General features: G+C 38.4%; 1 protein-coding gene across 1 annotated transcript; it reads right to left on the reverse strand.

Annotated features, from left to right (window-relative positions):
* Positions 1 to 9,774: 9,774 nt before the first annotated feature.
* LOC121764896 (BTB/POZ domain-containing protein FBL11-like) lies at positions 9,775 to 17,122 on the reverse strand. The gene is given in 20 exon segments (XM_042160921.1): positions 9,775 to 10,113; positions 10,390 to 10,458; positions 10,551 to 10,595; positions 10,698 to 10,778; positions 11,049 to 11,104; positions 11,387 to 11,630; positions 11,910 to 12,260; positions 12,704 to 12,742; positions 12,744 to 12,850; positions 13,034 to 13,282; positions 13,447 to 14,011; positions 14,302 to 14,453; positions 14,553 to 14,589; positions 15,008 to 15,098; positions 15,206 to 15,294; positions 15,677 to 15,726; positions 15,855 to 15,996; positions 16,465 to 16,585; positions 16,700 to 16,750; positions 16,870 to 17,122. Coding segments are annotated over 20 exon segments (2,898 nt in total). The 5' UTR covers positions 17,055 to 17,122; the 3' UTR covers positions 9,775 to 9,939.
* Between the last annotated feature and the right edge of the window lie 1,781 nt (positions 17,123 to 18,903).

Below are 18,903 nucleotides of genomic sequence, written 5' to 3' on the forward strand. Positions count from 1 at the left end.
AATCTTATATTAGTTTGGAAAAGTTTCATTTTTGGAGTAGAAATAACTAATCCATTTCTCTCAATGGTTCTTAAGAAGATTCCTAAATGTTTTATATGTTGATCAAGATCTTGGGAAAAGATCAAAACATCATCTATGTAGACAATGCTAAATTGGCTATGAGGGTTTAAGATATCATTCATAATTTTTTGAAACTCCGAAGGAGCATTTTTGAGACCGAAAGGCATTACATTCCATTCGTAATGTCCAAAGGGAATTGTGAAGGCTGTTTTATACCTATCCTTCTCAGCGATTTGAATTTGCCAAAATCCAGATTTAAGATCGAATTTGGAAAATATTTTTGCATTATAAAGCCTGTTTATCAGATCTCTTTTATTAGGAATTGGATGCCTAATCCATTGTAAAACATTATTGAGAGGCTTATAATTAATAACAAGTCGGGGAGTTCCCCTTTCTAATTCTGCTTGTTTCATGACGTAGAAAGCAGAACAGCTCCAGGGAGAATTTGAGGGTCTAATAAGCTTTTTATTAAGTAAGTCTTTAACTTCTTTTTTACACACTTCAAGAAGTTCTTGATTCATTTGAATGGGTCTTGACTTCGTAGGGATTTTACTTTCGTGGAAATCTTCCTCATAAGGTAGATTAATCACATGATGCTTTCTTTCCCAGAAAGCATTGGGGACTTCATTACAAACCCTTTTGATAAAACTATTTTCTATTTCTTTGATTTTTGAAACAAATCTAGGATTTTTGAGTTGTTCTTCAATTTTTTGGAAAGGAATTTCTTCTTTAAGATAACTTATTTGTTTTTGTTTTTGGGTTATCTTATTGATTTGTTTAAAGATAGAACTTCTTTGAAGGTTAAGGATTTCTTGTTTCAAAATGGGGGAGATGAAATTAAATTTTAATTCTCTTCCTTGGATATTGGTAGTAATGCCACTATCATCGACACTAAAAGGATAGATTTGAGTTAAGAAAGGTGTTCCCAGAATCATATTGTAGGTGATATCTTCAACAATCGTAAAAATATTCCGGAAACAATAACCATTATTGCAGATATGAGCTTTGGAGAGTTTGTATCTGATTCTTAAAGGGTTATTATTGGCTGTGTAAAGTTTCTCTTTTGTTTTGTCACAATATTTAGTAGGAACAACTCCTTCTCTAATAATGTTCTGGTCAGCACCCGAATCAACTAACGCCATTATGTTGGTTTTGAAGTTACCGATAACCAGAGTTACATTAACATGCCATTTTTGATAATTCATTTCTTGGATGACTTTTATGGAATTATTTTCTGAATTCTGTTCCGGATTTTCCCAGTTGTTAACTTCTGTATTTCTTTCCATGATAGAAAGTCTTGTTTCTAATTCAAAATCCTTTTCTTTAAGTCTATAAAATTCTTCATTAATTTGTTTTTTAAGATTATTAATTTCACTCTGAAGGTCTTTTGTAGTTATTTGTTTTGATATACTTTGATAAGGATATTTATCCCATAGTTTGTTTAGGCTGAAATCTTCTTTTATATTAACCTTCTTAGAAGTAGATGGCTCTTCAAGAATTAAGTCTTTTAACTTGTTAAGATACTCATCCCTAGTTTCAGTGTCAGGGATTTGGTGAAGGAGATCAAGAATAACTTCCTTCTTTTCTTTGGAAATGGTATTGATGCAAATTTTGCAAATATCTTTTTCATTTTCATTACTACTATGGTAATTACTACTTCCAGAGGTGTTTTGAATTTCTTCAATTTCTGACTCACTTTCAGAATTGGAGGAACTGTTTTCTTCTCTTAGAAGGTTATTAATCTGTTTACTTAGTAGTCTAATGTTTTTATTTCTTTTCTTCCAACATCGTTCTTCGGTGTGACCCATCTTTTTGCAATATTCGCATTTTATCTTATCTCTGTCCTTTTCCTTAGTTGGTTTGAATTTTCTTTTTGGTCTTGTAAATTTACTTCGTGACGTTTTATAATAATCATGCTTTTGAGTATCTTTCTTGAATTTTCTGATCTTTCTTTTGCTTTTAGACGAGGGAGCCTCAATTTTTTCTATTCCAAACATTTCACAGAAACACCCTAATTCGTTTTTGGCATTTTGTTTGTCCTTCCTATATTTGTTTTGTATTTTTATCTCCATACAAAGGGCTAATCCTTCTTTTTTGATAAAAGCAAATAATTGACCAAAAGTTATATTTTCAAAAGGGATATTTTCAGAATCAATATCATCTTTAAGTTTTTGTATTATTCTTTCACTAAACAATTTGGGTAATCCTGCTATGAATCTTTCTTTCCAAAAGGCTTGATTACAATCATTTCTTTTGAGGACATGAGTTATGAAGACATCTTTATACCATCTGTAATCGGATAAGGAAGGGCATCTAAGGTTATTTAAAACCATAGAGGAGCTATTATATTCTTCCCTAGGGTTTCCGACAAAATACATAGAGATGGTAATAATAAGGAAATCACAAGCATCGCTTGTTTCATGTATTTCACCATCTTGATCTTCGGTATTAACAATATGATTAAGAATTTCTTCCTTGCTTTCAAGGCTTAACGCATTATCCCACCAATTTTTAAGTTGGCCCGTAAAACCATTAACAAGGAGGACACAAGCTTCTTTTTCAGAAATACCAGCATATCTAAATGCCATTTTTGCCATTCCCATTTCTTGTAAAGTATTGAGAATTTCATATTCAGGTTTTCCATCAATATTCCATTCAGTAATTGAGGTTCCATCATAACTGGACCTATGAAATTGACCTCTTTCTTCGTACAGCAGATCTGCTGGCGAAGGCCTACTATAATAAGGTTTATTACTGTTAAATTTTTTCCCTTTGAAAATTTTGTTTATTTTAAGAGGGGAGTTACTAGACTCTTTGAAAACATCTTCTAGTTTTTCAACAAAATTATCCTCTTCTTCAGAGGAAGAATGACTTGACTGTTCAGAACTAGACCCGTGGAAATGTTGAATAACATTCGTAGTTGACTTGCTTGGACCAGCAAGATTTCCAGAGATTTTGTTAAGAATTTCCTCTGTTTTTGAATTGAAGGAAATATTCTTATTTTTCAAACTATCATTACTTTTGAAAAAAGGTTTGGAAGTATCATTGAGGATGCTTTGTTTATTAACAGTAAATAACTTTGATGAAATAGTATCTAGTTGTTCAGCAATGGTACCAAGGATTTGGTTTGAAAAATTACTTTGTTGGATAATTTTTCGGAACTCTCTGTTTTCCTCAGGGTCAGTAACATTGGTTCGTTTGAAAGGGTCAGCAATAATCTCTCCTTTAGCAGTTTGAATTTTCAGAGCTTGAAGAGGGGGATGGACAGCTGAAATAACTATATCTTTTTCAGAAGAATACCATCTTTTCATAAGGCTTGAACCAACTTCTATGGCAGGTTTTTTGAAACAATTATACCATCCTTCCGAGGATAGATGAATTGCTATGAAATCATAAAAAAGGAAATTTGACTTGATTTTTTTCATTTCTCTCATCCATTTCTCTTTATTTCGCTCTTAATTTTATCATTTAATTCATTGAACCATCTTTCCTTTTCTTTGTAGATGGGATTGCTTAATTCTTTCTTAAGATAATCCATATCAGGTTCAAATTCTTTATTAGTAATTATGACCATGGTACTCCTGGTAGGTGAGTAAGAGTCATCCATGTTTTGTTCCGTAGGGGAATTTGGTCGAGGTATGGGAGTTTTGAAGGTCCAATTTCTTTCAGATGTGCTAGGCATGTCAGAACAGGAGGCTCTACTACTTTCGTAGTTGAAACTCCTATTGTTTCTAAAGGTTGAGAAAGAATTTGTTCTATCAAATTTGACAGTTATAGTGCCATTTGGTTCTTCAATGATCTGAGAAGGTTCCGTTCTTTCTAAGTTTCTAGGAGCCTGAGGCTCCATTATAGTAAACTGGCTTGGGATAGTAATTTCATCCCATTTTAATCTTTTAGGAGTATAGGTTGAGGATTGCTCAGCATCAACCTGAAGAAGGATAGTTTCTCCTTTTGAAAAGGGATTCTTGCTGAATTTGGGATTCAGATTGGACGTCATTAGTCTAAGATAGACCCTAAACATGACAGCAAAGTTTTTACATACATGAAACTTATCCCCTTGGATTTGAACATCAAGGATGAGAGATTCAAGGATCATGGGGTCAGTGAGATCGACAGAGAAATTAGGACAGCAGTTGAAGTAGATGGGACCATTACATATGTTTGTTTGAACCATGGCTAAAATAGAAGTTTTGTAATCTTTGAGTCTTTTATCTCTTAGAACAAGCAAAATAGGGGCATCAACTCCTATGTGGACTAAGGGTTTGACAGCAATTTGGGCAAGACCAAAATGTGCATATCTATATTTTTGTTCCCTATATTTTTTTAGGGATTCTCCATTAAGAAGAGGAAAGCTTTCCGATTTTTGCAATATGCTTCTAGTTTCTTCATGAGTTCTTATAGAAAAGGCAGTTTTGAAATCAATAAGTCCTATATCATAGTAGTTTTCTATTTTTTCATTAGGGATGCTCCAATTAGAATAATCTATAGGGGCATGAGTTTCCCTACTTGGAACAATGCTTTTATCCATTTTATTTTTGGTTTTGGGTACTAAAAGACTTCTAAATTTACTGGCCATAGACGAAAGGAGGGATAGATTAAGATTAGGAGGTGGTCTAGATCTAAGAAACTGGTCGCAGGGGAACACTATGCGTGGAACACCTAAACTTAAGGCTTACCAACCGTCTTACAAGTTTGCCAAACCTGAATTCCAACGTTTCTTTGACTAAGGTTATTCCTAAGGATAATCTGATCATCTCAATTTCGCGTATTAAGACAGTTGAATTTATAGGTCGTCCGGTCAAAGATGTTTATTTCATCCGACCAAAGACGAGTCCGGTCAAAGATGTTTATTTCATCAGACCAAAGACGAGTCCGGTCAAAGATGTTTATTTCATCAGACCGAAGACGAGTCCGGTCAAAGATGTTTATTTCATCAGACCGAAGACGAGTCCGGTCAAAGATGTTTATTTCATCAGACCAAAGACGAGTCCGGTCAAAGATGTTTATTTCATCAGACCAAAGACGAGTCCGGTCAAAGATGTTTATTTCATCAGACCAAAGACGAGTCCGGTCAAAGATGTTTATTTCATCAGACCAAAGACGAGTCCGGTCAAAGATGTTTATTTCATCCGACCGAAGACGAGTCCGGTCAAAGATGTTTATTTCATCAGACCGAAGACGAGTCCGGTCAAAGATGTTTATTTCATCCGACCGAAGACGAGTCCGGTCAAAGATGTTTATTTCATCAGACCGAAGACGAGTCCGGTCAAAGATGTTTATTTCATCCGACCGAAGACGAGTCCGGTCAAAGATGTTTATTTCATCCGACCAAAGACGAGTCCGGTCAAAGATGTTTATTTCATCAGACCAAAGACGAGTCCGGTCAAAGATGTTTATTTCATCAGACCAAAGACGAGTCCGGTCAAAGATGTTTATTTCATCAGACCGAAGACGAGTCCGGTCAAAGATGTTTATTTCATCAGACCAAAAACGAGTCCGGTCAAAGATGTTTATTTCATCAGACCAAAGACGAGTCCGGTCAAAGATGTTTATTTCATCAGACCAAAGACGAGTCCGGTCAAAGATGTTTATTTCATCAGACCAAAGACGAGTCCGGTCAAAGATGTTTATTTCATCCGACCAAAGACGAGTCCGGTCAAAGATGTTTATTTCATCCGACCAAAGACGAGTCCGGTCAAAGATGTTTATTTCATCAGACCAAAGACGAGTCCGGTCAAAGATGTTTATTTCATCAGACCAAAGACGAGTCCGGTCAAAGATGTTTATTTCATCAGACCAAAGACAAACATCAACTTACCCCGTACCTTTATCCAGAATGCCGAAGTGACTCGCTTCGCCGAAGTAATTCACTTCGCTTTTCGGGGGGGGTAGTGATGGAGTACGGACTAAACAAGCCCAACAGCAGTGACGGCCCATCAGCCCAAAGCCCAAGGAAGAGTATCAGATCGGCATTACCAAAGAGTTCGGCCCCAGCCTACAGCTCGGTAAAAGCCAACCAATCAGTTCGGCATTACCAAAGAGTTCGGCCCCAGCCTACAGCTCGGTAAAAGCCGACCAATCAAGCTCTACTCTCAGACCGGCAAAAGCTGCTCGGCAATAGTTCAGCAGTTCGGTCTCAGTATTTGACCGAACTGGGAGATAGTCAACTCATGTCAGAACCTCCACGATCTCCACTACACCCACGATCTATTTAGTGGTGTCAAGCAGTCATTAACTGATGCAGGATAGTGGGCCCATGCAGGATCGCATGACCTCCACGACATCCACAACCATCATTAGTGGTGATGCAAGCCACGATCTTAGTTCAATGTATAAATAGAACTTAGATCAGATAGATTAAGGGGACGCTCTCTCTCGCTCTCTAGAGATAAAATATCAAATAGCAAGTTTGTATTTGTAAGCTGTAGAAAACAGATCAAGCAATACAACTCTGCCCTCTTTTCTTCCCGTGGACGTAGATTTACCTCAGTAAATCGAACCACGTAAATTCTCGGTGTCGTGATCTGTATTTTCCTGCATTCACTAACATCAGAAATTCGCGGATTCATCACGTGGTCGTGGGTTCGATTCCCACAGACGGCGCCAGTGATGAATCCGCGAATTTCTGATGTTAGTGAATGCAGGAAAATACAGATCACGACACCGAGAATTTACGTGGTTCGATTTACTGAGGTAAATCTACGTCCACGGGAAGAAAAGAGGGCAGAGTTGTATTGCTTGATCTGTTTTCTACAGCTTACAAATACAAACTTGCTATTTGATATTTTATCTCTAGAGAGCGAGAGAGAGCGTCCCCCTAATCTATCTGATCTAAGTTCTATTTATACATTGAACTAAGATCGTGGCTTGCATCACCACTAATGATGGTTGTGGATGTCGTGGAGGTCATGCGATCCTGCATGGGCCCACTATCCTGCATCAGTTAATGACTGCTTGACACCACTAAATAGATCGTGGGTGTAGTGAAGATCGTGGAGGTTCTGACATGAGTTGACTATCTCCCAGTTCGGTCAAATACTGAGACCGAACTGCTGAACTATTGCCGAGCAGCTTTTGCCGGTCTGAGAGTAGAGCTTGATTGGTCGGCTTTTACCGAGCTGTAGGCTGGGGCCGAACTCTTTGGTAATGCCGAACTGATTGGTTGGCTTTTACCGAGCTGTAGGCTGGGGCCGAACTCTTTGGTAATGCCGATCTGATACTCTTCCTTGGGCTTTGGGCTGATGGGCCGTCACTGCTGTTGGGCTTGTTTAGTCCGTACTCCATCAACGGGGGAGTAACTTTCTGTGGTTATTTAACTTATAAGATAAAGGGTGTTATTGTTGAACGAAATCATTGTTGCTTGTTAGATGACGTGAATCACCAATCAATCCCATATTGATGAAGTAAATCAATAAGTCTGTGTGTCTATATAGATATTTTTCTGTTCCGAATATACAATAGTACAATTTATAACTGCAGTTTACGTGTCAGCTTATGAACCCATTTACGGTAAACGCTATGTTAAGATTTAGTCTGAGATTGCCTTATTTGTCTAAACAGAGCTTTCCATGTGAGCATCCATAGTAACAATAGCCCAGTCATAGCTTAGTCACTACCTCCTCCTGCCACATCATCAGCACTAAAACTCCTCCTGCTACATCATCAAGACAAATAACTGGACAAGCAATAGCCCAGTCATAGTCTAATCACAATAAACAAAATTATAAAAATTAAATAATTAACAATCAAACAAAATACGAAATTAAATTTACGACAGAGATACGAGAAAACTCAATAATAATATTAAAATTTTAAAAAGTACATTAATTAAAAAAAAGTACATTAATTAAAAAAATTATAGAAATCTAAAAAAAAACTCCTCCTCCACACACGAGCCACCCGCCTCCGCCTCACTCCTCGCCTTCGTCGCCGTAGCCGCCGCCGTCGTCGCCGCTATCTGCGGCATCTGAGCCCGCGTCTGAGCCCCCCACCTGTGCCGCGGCGGGATTCAAATCGGCCCGCATACTCACGAACATTGCTTGAAGAAAACTATTCTCCTTGGGGTCAGTTGCATCCCTCCATTCAGCTAAGATATTGTACATCTGAGTTCGCGCTTGTTGATGCGCGAAGAAGAGGAGCTCGGATGTCGACCCGCCAACAGGGGGATGCCGACTGGACCTCCTGGGCGGTCTGGTGAGCCCGTTGCGCCCGCCTTTGACCAACCGGGCGAGTGCGGCGAGCAAACGCGGGAGGGGACGGGGTTTCCTGTACATCCTCGGGGAGGTCGTGGGAACCGCCGCTGCTGCCGCCGCTGTATGCACCAGTATAGTTCAGGCGCTGCTTCTTCGGCCAGCCAGCATCTACACTTGCCCGAAACTTCTCGGAGTCCATCAGCACCTCATAGCAGTTCCAGTAGGTGAACTCCTTGTAAAGCCCGGGCTGGGGAAAGGCTTTCTCTGCTATCCTCCTGCTGTCCTCGTCAGTTTGGCCACTAATCTGCATTTGGAGGGCGTTGGTGTACAAGCCAGAAAATCGGGAGACCCCAGCCCGGATTCGGTCCCACCCCTTCCGGCACTCCTCCCCGCTGCGTGGCCTCCCCTCCGGGCAAAATGCTTTATAGGTTGCTGCTATTTTAGCCAACAAGTTGATGATCCTCTGATTGTTTGAGGCGAGGGGATCATCGCAAACACTCACCCACGCCTTGGACAGCGCGACGTTCTCCGCGTCCGTCCACTTCTTCCGTGCCGGGCTGTCGTCACCAGCCAGTTGCGACGACTCGCCGACCACCATCTTCCCCTTCTTCTTCTTGGGCGCGCCCCGACCCCGTCTTACTCCCCCCGTTTGAACGGGAGTGGCCGCATCCCCGAGATCTATTCCCAACTCCTCTAAGGAGAAGGTCTCAATGCCAGTGAACTGTGTCTCCGATGGGGTCGATGTGTGCGAAGAAGTAGTAACAAAATCAAAACTGGGGCGATAGACGTTGTCCCCCCCGGCGTCCCCTGCATCCCCGGGTACCCCGACATCATCTGCATCCCAGGTTGCATCCCCGGTACCCCCTGCCCACCCGGCATCGCCTGCCCGCCCTGCATCGCCGGCATACCACCCCCGGATGTCATCCCGGGCATCATCTGCTGCCAAGTGTACATGTTGTAGTACCCGGCCATCGGACCTCATCCACCTCCCACGGGTACCGTGGGAGTTTGAGACCCCCTCGTCCCTGGAGTAGGCTCGTTGTTGTGCTCCATTTCACGTTGTTGCTCTTGTACAGAAATTAAGATGGAGAGAATACCCATTAAAACAAGTGGTGCAAATGAAAATGACGTGCAAATCGCGTATATATAGTGTTTTGAAAATTAAATAAAAAAAATTTCCGCTTGCCGATCGCTCGCCGATTGGGAGCCTGCAATGGCGGCCAGCCGATCGGCGAGCGCATCGGCCAGCGCTCGGGAATCGGTGTGGGCTTGCCGTTTTTCTCGATGATTTGGCGCTCGCCGGCTGCAATGGTTCGGCGAGCACCAGGGGATCGGCTAGCCGATGGGCTCGCCGCCATTGTGGATGCTCTTAATCATAATCTAAAATCTCAAGAATATATAAATTTAAGTACGATTCGATTTGTAGAGTGTGCCAGTTGTTGGCACAGTGATAAGGCCATTTGTGAGACTTGGTCGCTAAGAAGACTCATTTATATAATCAAATACTACTAGAAACAAAGAATACTCTTCCAAATTCCAATAGTATTTATTTTAGGGGGGAAACCACCAAGAAATCAATAAGCAGAATGTATAAATCGAAAAATCTTTCGTACTTTACCGATATATGTTACAACAGAGTTGTAATTTGTATGTGTTTTACTAGTAATTAGGATCAATCAGGCAAAATCTATAATCTTTCCTTTACCACTCTTGTGACAAGTTTCTGGCTGTCCCAAAACAGCACCAAGGTTTCCTTGTGCACAGGAGTTCGCCGAGCCTCCAAGTTGTGCAGCTCTAACGCGCTCTTTTGAAGCTTACACCGTGCAATCTTCACGCTTCTTAGAGAGCATCTCTCACCAAACTGAAACAAATTGCGTCAGTCACGCATCCTCTTATCGAAGGAACAGAGAAACAAAGCTGCTTATGTACTCTGATCATCATATTCACCAACAACTCATGCAACGACACGTGCATTCAGATGTAGTCATCTCATCCAGTAACGAACTAAGAATTACTGCGATACATTATTGTGAAATAATCTAACACTACTATAAGTGTTATTCTTACAAGATTGATACACCTATTACCTATATAAATTATGTGTGCCTCATGCATATCTAAAGGACATAAGACTTACGCTTGGCAGATCAAAATCACCATCCTTTGCATCACATACATCAATCGATACTTTTCGGAGCATTGGCAACTGCAGACATATTAGAAAAGAAAAATAAGAGGAATGTGTTAGCCGACCAGTATTTCTCAGGCCAAATTGCAAGATGCAGCAACAAACATTACCCTGGATGCAGCATGAATAATGAAGTCTCTTGCAATTCCAGGTCCCTGCAGTCCCACAGAGCAATTTAAGATAAAAATGGACTGTAAGAAAAGTGGATGGTGCTTTCTACTATATTATTGCAAGAACAGAGCAAAAACAACACTGACACTGTGACGTATTGTAAGATCTTCAAGGGCATGGCAGTCCAAGAGAGATGTCACACCATCAACACTCAATTCTCCACATTCCTGTAAGAAATCAAAAGGGAGATAGGATATCAAGGCAGAGCCACATATATCAAGGAGGTTTCTGCAATTTTTGGCCTAAATCAATTATTAAATTCCTGCATATACATTTTTCAGATTGAATCTAACACCGATTTAATAGAGCTAAAACACCACTCTTAACATTAAAAGGTAGTCTCTTCTATGGTGTGATGGATTGCTTCCTGGTTATGAGTCAATCATTAGCTAAAATAAAGCTTTTCCATTTCTAGAAACAAGAAAAGAGCAACTGACCTCAAGATGGAGAGATGTTAACCCTGGCCAGCCACTTGAAATTATTGCTTGTGCTTCTAGGAATATAAAAATACAATATTAATATAGATATCAAAGATCAGTTTTTTATTATCTTTTCGTATTAAAATTAGATATAAAAAACATGGATAAAGAAAAGAGGCCCTGGATACAGACAGCATGTTGGAAATATTCACGAAAATTTTAATAGTAATGTTTGGTTAGGCCAGCATCAATTCGATATGCATAAAAAAAATTCAAATAGGATCAGCCAACCAAAAAGGCATAATCATTAATTTGAATAACTGTTTGCAAGATGGAAGAAAAATGGAGACACTTACCAAAATCAAGTAATGGGCATCCCACCAATGAAAATGTGACCAAATCAGTACAACTCTTAGCCAGGATAGCTAATTCTTCATTAGTCATCCATGGTGTTACTCTTTCAAGTTTCAAGCTCCTCAAATTCGGTATCCTAGTCTTAAAGCTTAATGAGGATATGCCTCCAAAGCAATAGCACAGAGATAGGATTTGCAAATGTTGCAAGTTTTGTATTATGTTGATTATGGCAGAATCAGATATCACCTGTGAAAATAAGCAATTTACACCATGGCACTTATAGAGAGCAGCAGTTGCACAATGAAAGAATAAATGAGAGTATCTAAGTTCTAACATATCAAGTACTATAAGAATGACATCATACATATCTGCCAAATATGTATATCTGGCAACCATAATCTGCCAAATATGTTCCTGCTCAATTGGAATGTGAATTGCCTGTGCTTTAGTGAGAAAATAGTGCAAAACTTCTTTGTCGGATTATGAAATTAATAAAATGAATACATCTTTGTAAACATATGGTACCTGAAAATAAAGAATCAATGTCTCCAGCATTGGGCAGAAAAGGGGTAACAGATCCAATCCATCAGGGCCCAACGATCCACCTAAACCGACAACCAAGGTTCTCAATCCCTTAAGTCCTTGTTTAAGGGAACCAAGGGAGAAATATGAAAATCCCCATCCAAGTTCAAGCTCCTCCAGTTTGCAGGACTTGCCTAGCACCGCATAAAGTTCTTCTAAGGTGTTTTTTGACATGCACAACTTTCTTAGTTTAGTTTCACTTTCCTGTTGCAAGATATCGCTACAGCCTCTTGTTTTTAAAGATTTTAGTTTGGCATTTCTACTTATAACATGAAGTAAAGCAGCAGAGGAAACCTGAATTTGACAAGCAGAACATTTTTGCATTAGAGATGTGAGTATATTAAAATAAGTCGGACTAGACTAATTGAACGTCGGTAGATTAACAACTCGAGTAAATCATTGAACAAAACAAATAAAAGAATTTCTCTTTTTGGAGGTATGCTAAGGTGTTTTGAGACAAATGTGGCACACTTTGGAATCATGAGAATTAGTGCAAAAAACTTTAAACTTTATCTTCTGATGACAAAAAAAATCCACACTTGAAAGTTTAAGAAGATCCTTAAGTAACTAATTTTGGTTTCTCTTAAACTTCTGGTAATGGAAAATAGATATTAATTCATTTTTTCTGGTCCAGATTTCTCCGGATCCATTGACACGTACAGTAAGTAAACACAGCAATCTAAACAGAGCATCCTGTATTAGAACTTCTTGACATTTCCTTGAGACAGAATTTACACCTTGGTATCAGAAACATCAAGCATTTCTAAGGAGGCCCCCTGAAAACTTGTAAAGAGAAGTGTCAAGAAGTTGAGTTTCTCTAAGACATAGGCTCCTCAAATTGTCTGATTTGGACAGAAGCTCAGATAAATTATTTTCTGCAATACCTGGACAAAGAGATTTAGCATGATAAATGTCCCAAAAAAGGCACGAGATCTCCATTAGTATGAGACATTATTTTCAAACAAATGTAAAAATTCACAGATACAGGATACATTAGGCAAGTGGGACACATGAGGAACAATACGTACAAATTTATTCTGCTAAAATGAATGCAGGAAAAAGTATACCGCAGCGGCCAATGTGCAAGGTAAGAAGTTTGCGTGCGTTTTCACTTTCCTGTGTCTTGCTTGGATTGCTGGAACAAAGTGCCAGAGCAGAATGGTTGACGAAAGAAGTATCACATGCTAAAATTGAACATAGCTCATTGCAGTTTAGAATCATCCTTGATATTCCATGGTCTGTAACTAATGTACACCCTTTTATGTTGACATAACTCAAGGAACAACATATTTCTGATATGCTAAGTAGTTCAGAATCTGTAACACATTGTAATAAAAGAAAAAAATTTAGTGAAAACATTTCCAATCAAAAGGTATTTATATGATACAAAATTACTAGTCAATAACAAAATAGTAATGTCATTCCTACTGCATCTGGGAAGGAGAAAAGGGCTATTAAGAGAGGAGAGAAGAGATCCTACCAGTAATTTCAGTTCGACCCTCCAAAGTGAGTTTTCTGATATTTGATGGCAAGGGCCCGGATATAATATTGTATAATGAAGCAGTAGACTGGCGATTATATATGTCATACCGTGGTGTTGGTGTTGATTTCTCTGGTGTCAGAACTGATGAGCACACCGTAACAGATACTTTTGTAGGTATAACAGGGTCAACATCCAAAGTCAGGTCAATTGTGGTCAGTAGAGGGAACTTCTGCACTAACTGATGTAATTTCTTAGCATTGAAGTTCAGAAAATATGCCGCCCTTAATGATCTTAACGATGGAAATGACTTGTGCAAAATCTCAATTGCCGACTCCAGGCAATAAGAGGGGCAGTTTGAAATATCTAACTCCTGCACTCCTTCAAAAATTGTGATCTGTCCCAGCTCCAGCAAGGTCTTCAAATCATCCCCACCAGTCTTTACATGATCAATGTAAGACTTCTTAGCGATCTTTTTCCAAATTCTATCTGCATTTGATAAAGGGCGAACGGATAGAAGAAATAGCCCCGACGTAATATGTGGGCAACCGGAAATATCCACTTTCTGCGAATATTGCATGAAAAAGGTAAGTATATAACTAAAGTCAGCAGATTATGCATAAACTTTCAGGATGGTGGAAAGTTCTACGCTCTTTGAAGGGACATGTGCAAAGATTGTGAAATATGAAACTGAATGTTGTGCAAGTTTGTATACTGAATGATATAGATGATTTTATCAGGATACTTGTCGAGGGTGCAACAGGATTCCCAACAAACAACATCCCCGATGAAAGGAAGAAGTTGCAACAGATACTTGAATGCTCAAATATAGGATACAGGAAATAAAGTATATACCTGTGTATATTTTGTTAAACGAACTCTAATCTGACTCAACTCGCCTTCTCTAAAGATTTCTGTCAAGGCTGTAGGATGGTGTCTTTGTATCCTAAGAATCGCTCTAGTTGCTTCATCAGCGAACTTTGCAAAGAATCGGCACCTTCGTTTTCCTTAAAGATAAAAAATAGCAACATGGCTACAGAGGTCACATTCAGGCAGTCAACGTTTCTTTGGCAAGAGAAATAGCTTTCTGAACAAAGAGAGCATACCAGCAACAAACCACATGGGCAGGAGGCTTATCCGTATCTGTTCAACACAAGTATGAATTGCTAATAAATGTCACTGACAGCAATATAGATAGGAAATAAATTGAGGAAACATTAATCAGTCTAAGTTCTACAAATGCATATGTTTCAATCCTTTGCAGGTTACTGCAATTGATACCAATGAAAGGTGTAACATCCAGGTAAAATCACGCAGAAGTTGAGTATAGTTGATTAAAGCTTTACTGACCCAACTCTGATACAAATTCCTTTTTACACTAATAAAGTGAACCATCTCTTAATCAATCTGGCTACACATAACTTACTGAAATATGAGTCATATGACACTCTTAATAGTACATTCTAATTCTTACTAAAATAAATAAGTCCTAGTATGCAGGCATCCTTCTGATTTTATAATTTATTAGGTGGCTTACAGCATGGGATCTTTCACTTCATACCTGGCGACACAAGTCATTGCTACTCCAGTCCTCTGATTCGATGGCATTCACATTGAGCCAAACTAGAATTGCATCAGCAAAATGCCTCTCACTGTGAGAAACCAATATATGCATCACAAAGATGCTTCACAATTTGACGAATGAAGATAGCATTTGAAGTAAAATTTAATGAGAACTTTAAATGAGTAAACCATCAACCTGTCCACAGTTAAGTCGGGATGCCGGATACAGGAGTAAAGTAGTTTGTATGGGACATCAGCGTAACAGTTGAAAGATAGTGCCCACATCTTTAAAAGTAAAGAAAAATGTATCAGGTTTGAGTGAGTTAAAAGAGTGAAACAAAAATTATTTTATTTTAGATTAGAGCAAAATAGCAATAAACTAAATTTTACAGTCTTCTACCATGCAGTATCAAAAGCTTAATAACTGATGCTGTCAATGGGACAGTTTATATAATGATGAAGAGGTAATGAATAACAAAAGATCAAAATCTATAAGCATTACCTATTGACTTTAATCATAAAGATTCTTACAGCTATGAGAGAGAAATGATAGCTGATAATGAGTTAATAAATTTTGACATTGACAAAAACAAATGCTCTTCTGATAAAAGGGAAACACTCTAAAACGAGGACAAGAAAATATATTTATAAAACCCAAAGTGCTCACAAAGTTCCTCGCCAGATAGCTTGTGCAGAGCTGTAGGATGAAATCATTTGCTGCAACATATTTCACTTCCATCTATAAGAGTGAGTTCAATAATATCAATGACTCGATGAAGAAACTAAGCTTTACTTCTTATATAGACATTTTTCATGGACCTTGAGAACTGGATGGAAGACCTCACCGCGCTCAAAACCATACTTCCAGATGCGAATCAAGTCATCTAGAAATAGTTGTGGTGATTGATGCTCGGTGTATGTAGTCACTTCAGCTAACCATAGTCTACACTTGTCTAGAAGTTTATCCACCCCAAAAAACAAAGCTGCCTGAGTACATACTAGAACTTGATTACATTAACTTCGAAGGAAAACTCACAACATAAGAACCTTGACTGAGTGAACCATAATAGATTGACTTATCATTCGAGGCACCAATCATGAACTCCTTGATATAAAACGGGAAGAGGCCATAACAACAGATAGCTAAGCCCAAAAAAACTTTAAGAAACAATTAATATAAGCAAAACATGAAAATAAACTTGTAAATTAACTTGGACTCAACACTTCAAAAGCTGCATCTTCTTGCGAGTATTTCACCGGAATCATTCAATCACTTCATATAATGGACTAAATACTAGTAATATCAATCCTGACCAGAATGGTTCTCCCTTTTGTTGATCAGTGCTCTATTACCAACACTTGATCAAATGCTCCATTAATTTACAAATTACAATTTACCCTTGAGGCTAGAAATGGGCCCTCAATCACTAAACATACGAAGGAACAAAACCATACCTCATTCAAAGAAACAAAACTGTTAGAGGAAATCTCCACTTCGCATCCATACACGATCCTTAAAACAGTCACAAATGATTCCGCACTCCATTCTATTGATACAGAATCGAGGCAAGATTCACTGAGACAAATTAAGGGATGCAACATCAGTAAACGTTAAACTACACAAAAAGATTCATGAAGCTGCAAGAATGGGATGAGAAGAAATCTCAAGACAAATGTATAAACCACTAACCTAAAGCTTCCACCTAGGAGTCCACGAAAATAGGAGGATTCTTCAATGAGCCTGTGTGCATAAACATCAGTTCAGAATTTTAAAAATGGAAACTTGAAAACTAAGCAGTAATTATTTCTGGGGTTAGACTGTTAAATTGAGAAATTGAGCTTAATCTGCATTGGTATTGCCTGTGGGGATTGACTTGGATTCTAAGGAGTTTGTGAGAAAGAATTGAAGGCAAGTTCCAGTTGCTGATCTCGGACGTTGATATTGTGATTTGACAAGAATCGTGGAGTTTATCATCTGGGTTTAAAGAGTTGAATTCGCTGCATATCAAACTGACTGGATTGTCTGAATCCCGGCCGTGTTCCATGGCCGCCGTCACCGGATTCAGTACGGTAACTTGTGGTCTTGTATAAACGCAAGTCGGACGCACTACTAATAATCTACTACTATATGTAAATTAGATATATATTGATGTCTAGGGGGTAGATTATTTAATGAGTAAATCTAATTAACAACTTAGTTGGAAGAATAGCAGTTACCATACTCGTCCGATCACACCATTATATATTTATTTTTATATTATTTTTTAATAATAATATTATTACATGAAATATTTATTTTTACACAATAAAATTTATAAAATAACATAATAAATGGCACATTTAAAATTATAAAAACAAGTAAATAAAAAATATAAATTACAAACAAATATGATATTTTTTTTGTATGCAAAACTATAGCAATTGTGATATTGGTTAGTGATCAAGATATAACTAATCTTAAGTGTATAACTAGAGAACAAATCTCAGCCACACATCTTAATGGAACAAATATTATTTATTTTAATAATACAAAATAGGCCAAGGGTATTTTTGGAAATTATATTATGAAATTTAAATATGGCGGTTTTCATTCTCTCCTTCCAAATCTGCGATCCTTTCTTTCTCCTTCCAAATCTGCGATCAAGCTTCAGACCAAATGGAAATTGCTATTCCATTGCTGTAATGCACAGCATCATCCACCACCGCCTCCCACTCTCTCTCCCCACCGCCGCCGCGACAGCAAAGCTCGTGCCTTCTCTCAGCATCTCCACCACTTCCTTCACGCAGACCTTCGCCGGTCAAGTCGGGGAGCTCGAGCTCGGGGAATTTGGAGAGGTTAGGGTTCCGCGGTGGCGGCGATGGCTTTGGCGACGACGTCTCCGGCGAGGAGATCTTGCGGCCAAATCTTCGAATGGAGCTTGCTCTTAGGAGATCTTGCTCGGTTGTTCGTCTGATTGGAATTGTATTTTTGGGGCAAGATTCATCAGACAGTGTCCAAGTTTGGAAATTTTCAGAAAACGTGTCTGATGTTGTTGGTGGTGTTCGAAGCCATTTTGGCCTCTCAGGTGGATCCTGAAAATTTTAAAATTCATGCATGGAGAGATGTTTATTATCATGACTTCTTCACAACCCTCCCTAGAATGAGTGCATAGATACATTACCATGGGCATTTGGCATTGGAGTAAAGGATGATCAAAAGCAGGCTGTTGATGAGTCAATACACAATCGAAGATATCACCATCTGGACTCTGTAAAAAGCAAAGAAAAAATTAATCAGACAGAAATAATGTCTACAAAACACATCACTCTTAGCATGATTTTACTTCACTCTTATTAACAAAACACATCACTCTTAGCATGATTTTACTTCACTCTTGTTTACAAAACACATCACTCTTAACATGATTTTACTTTACTCTTATTCTGATTTTACTTCACTATTGTTTACAAAACACATCACTCTTAGCATGATTTTACTTCACTCTTGTTTACAAAACACATCACTCTTATTCTGTTTTTACTTCACAATTGTTTACAAAACACATCACTCTTATTCTGATTTTACTTCACTCTTGTTTACAAAACACATCACTCTTATTCAAATTTTACTTCACTCTTGTTTACAAAACACATCACTATTATTCTGATTTTACTTCACTCTTGTTTACAAAACACACCACTCGTAGCATGATTTTACTTCACTCTTGTTTACAAAACACATCACTCTTAGCATGATTTTACTTCACTCTTGTTTACAAAATACATCACTCTTAGCATGATTTTACTTCACTCTTGTTTACAAAACACGTCACTCTTATTCTAATTTTACTTCACTCTTGTTTACAAAACACATCACTCGTAGCATGATTTTACTTCACTCTTGTTTACAAAACA

This window comes from Salvia splendens, chromosome 14 (assembly GCF_004379255.2).
Source record: "Salvia splendens isolate huo1 chromosome 14, SspV2, whole genome shotgun sequence".
In the NCBI taxonomy this organism is placed as follows: domain Eukaryota; kingdom Viridiplantae; phylum Streptophyta; class Magnoliopsida; order Lamiales; family Lamiaceae; genus Salvia; species Salvia splendens.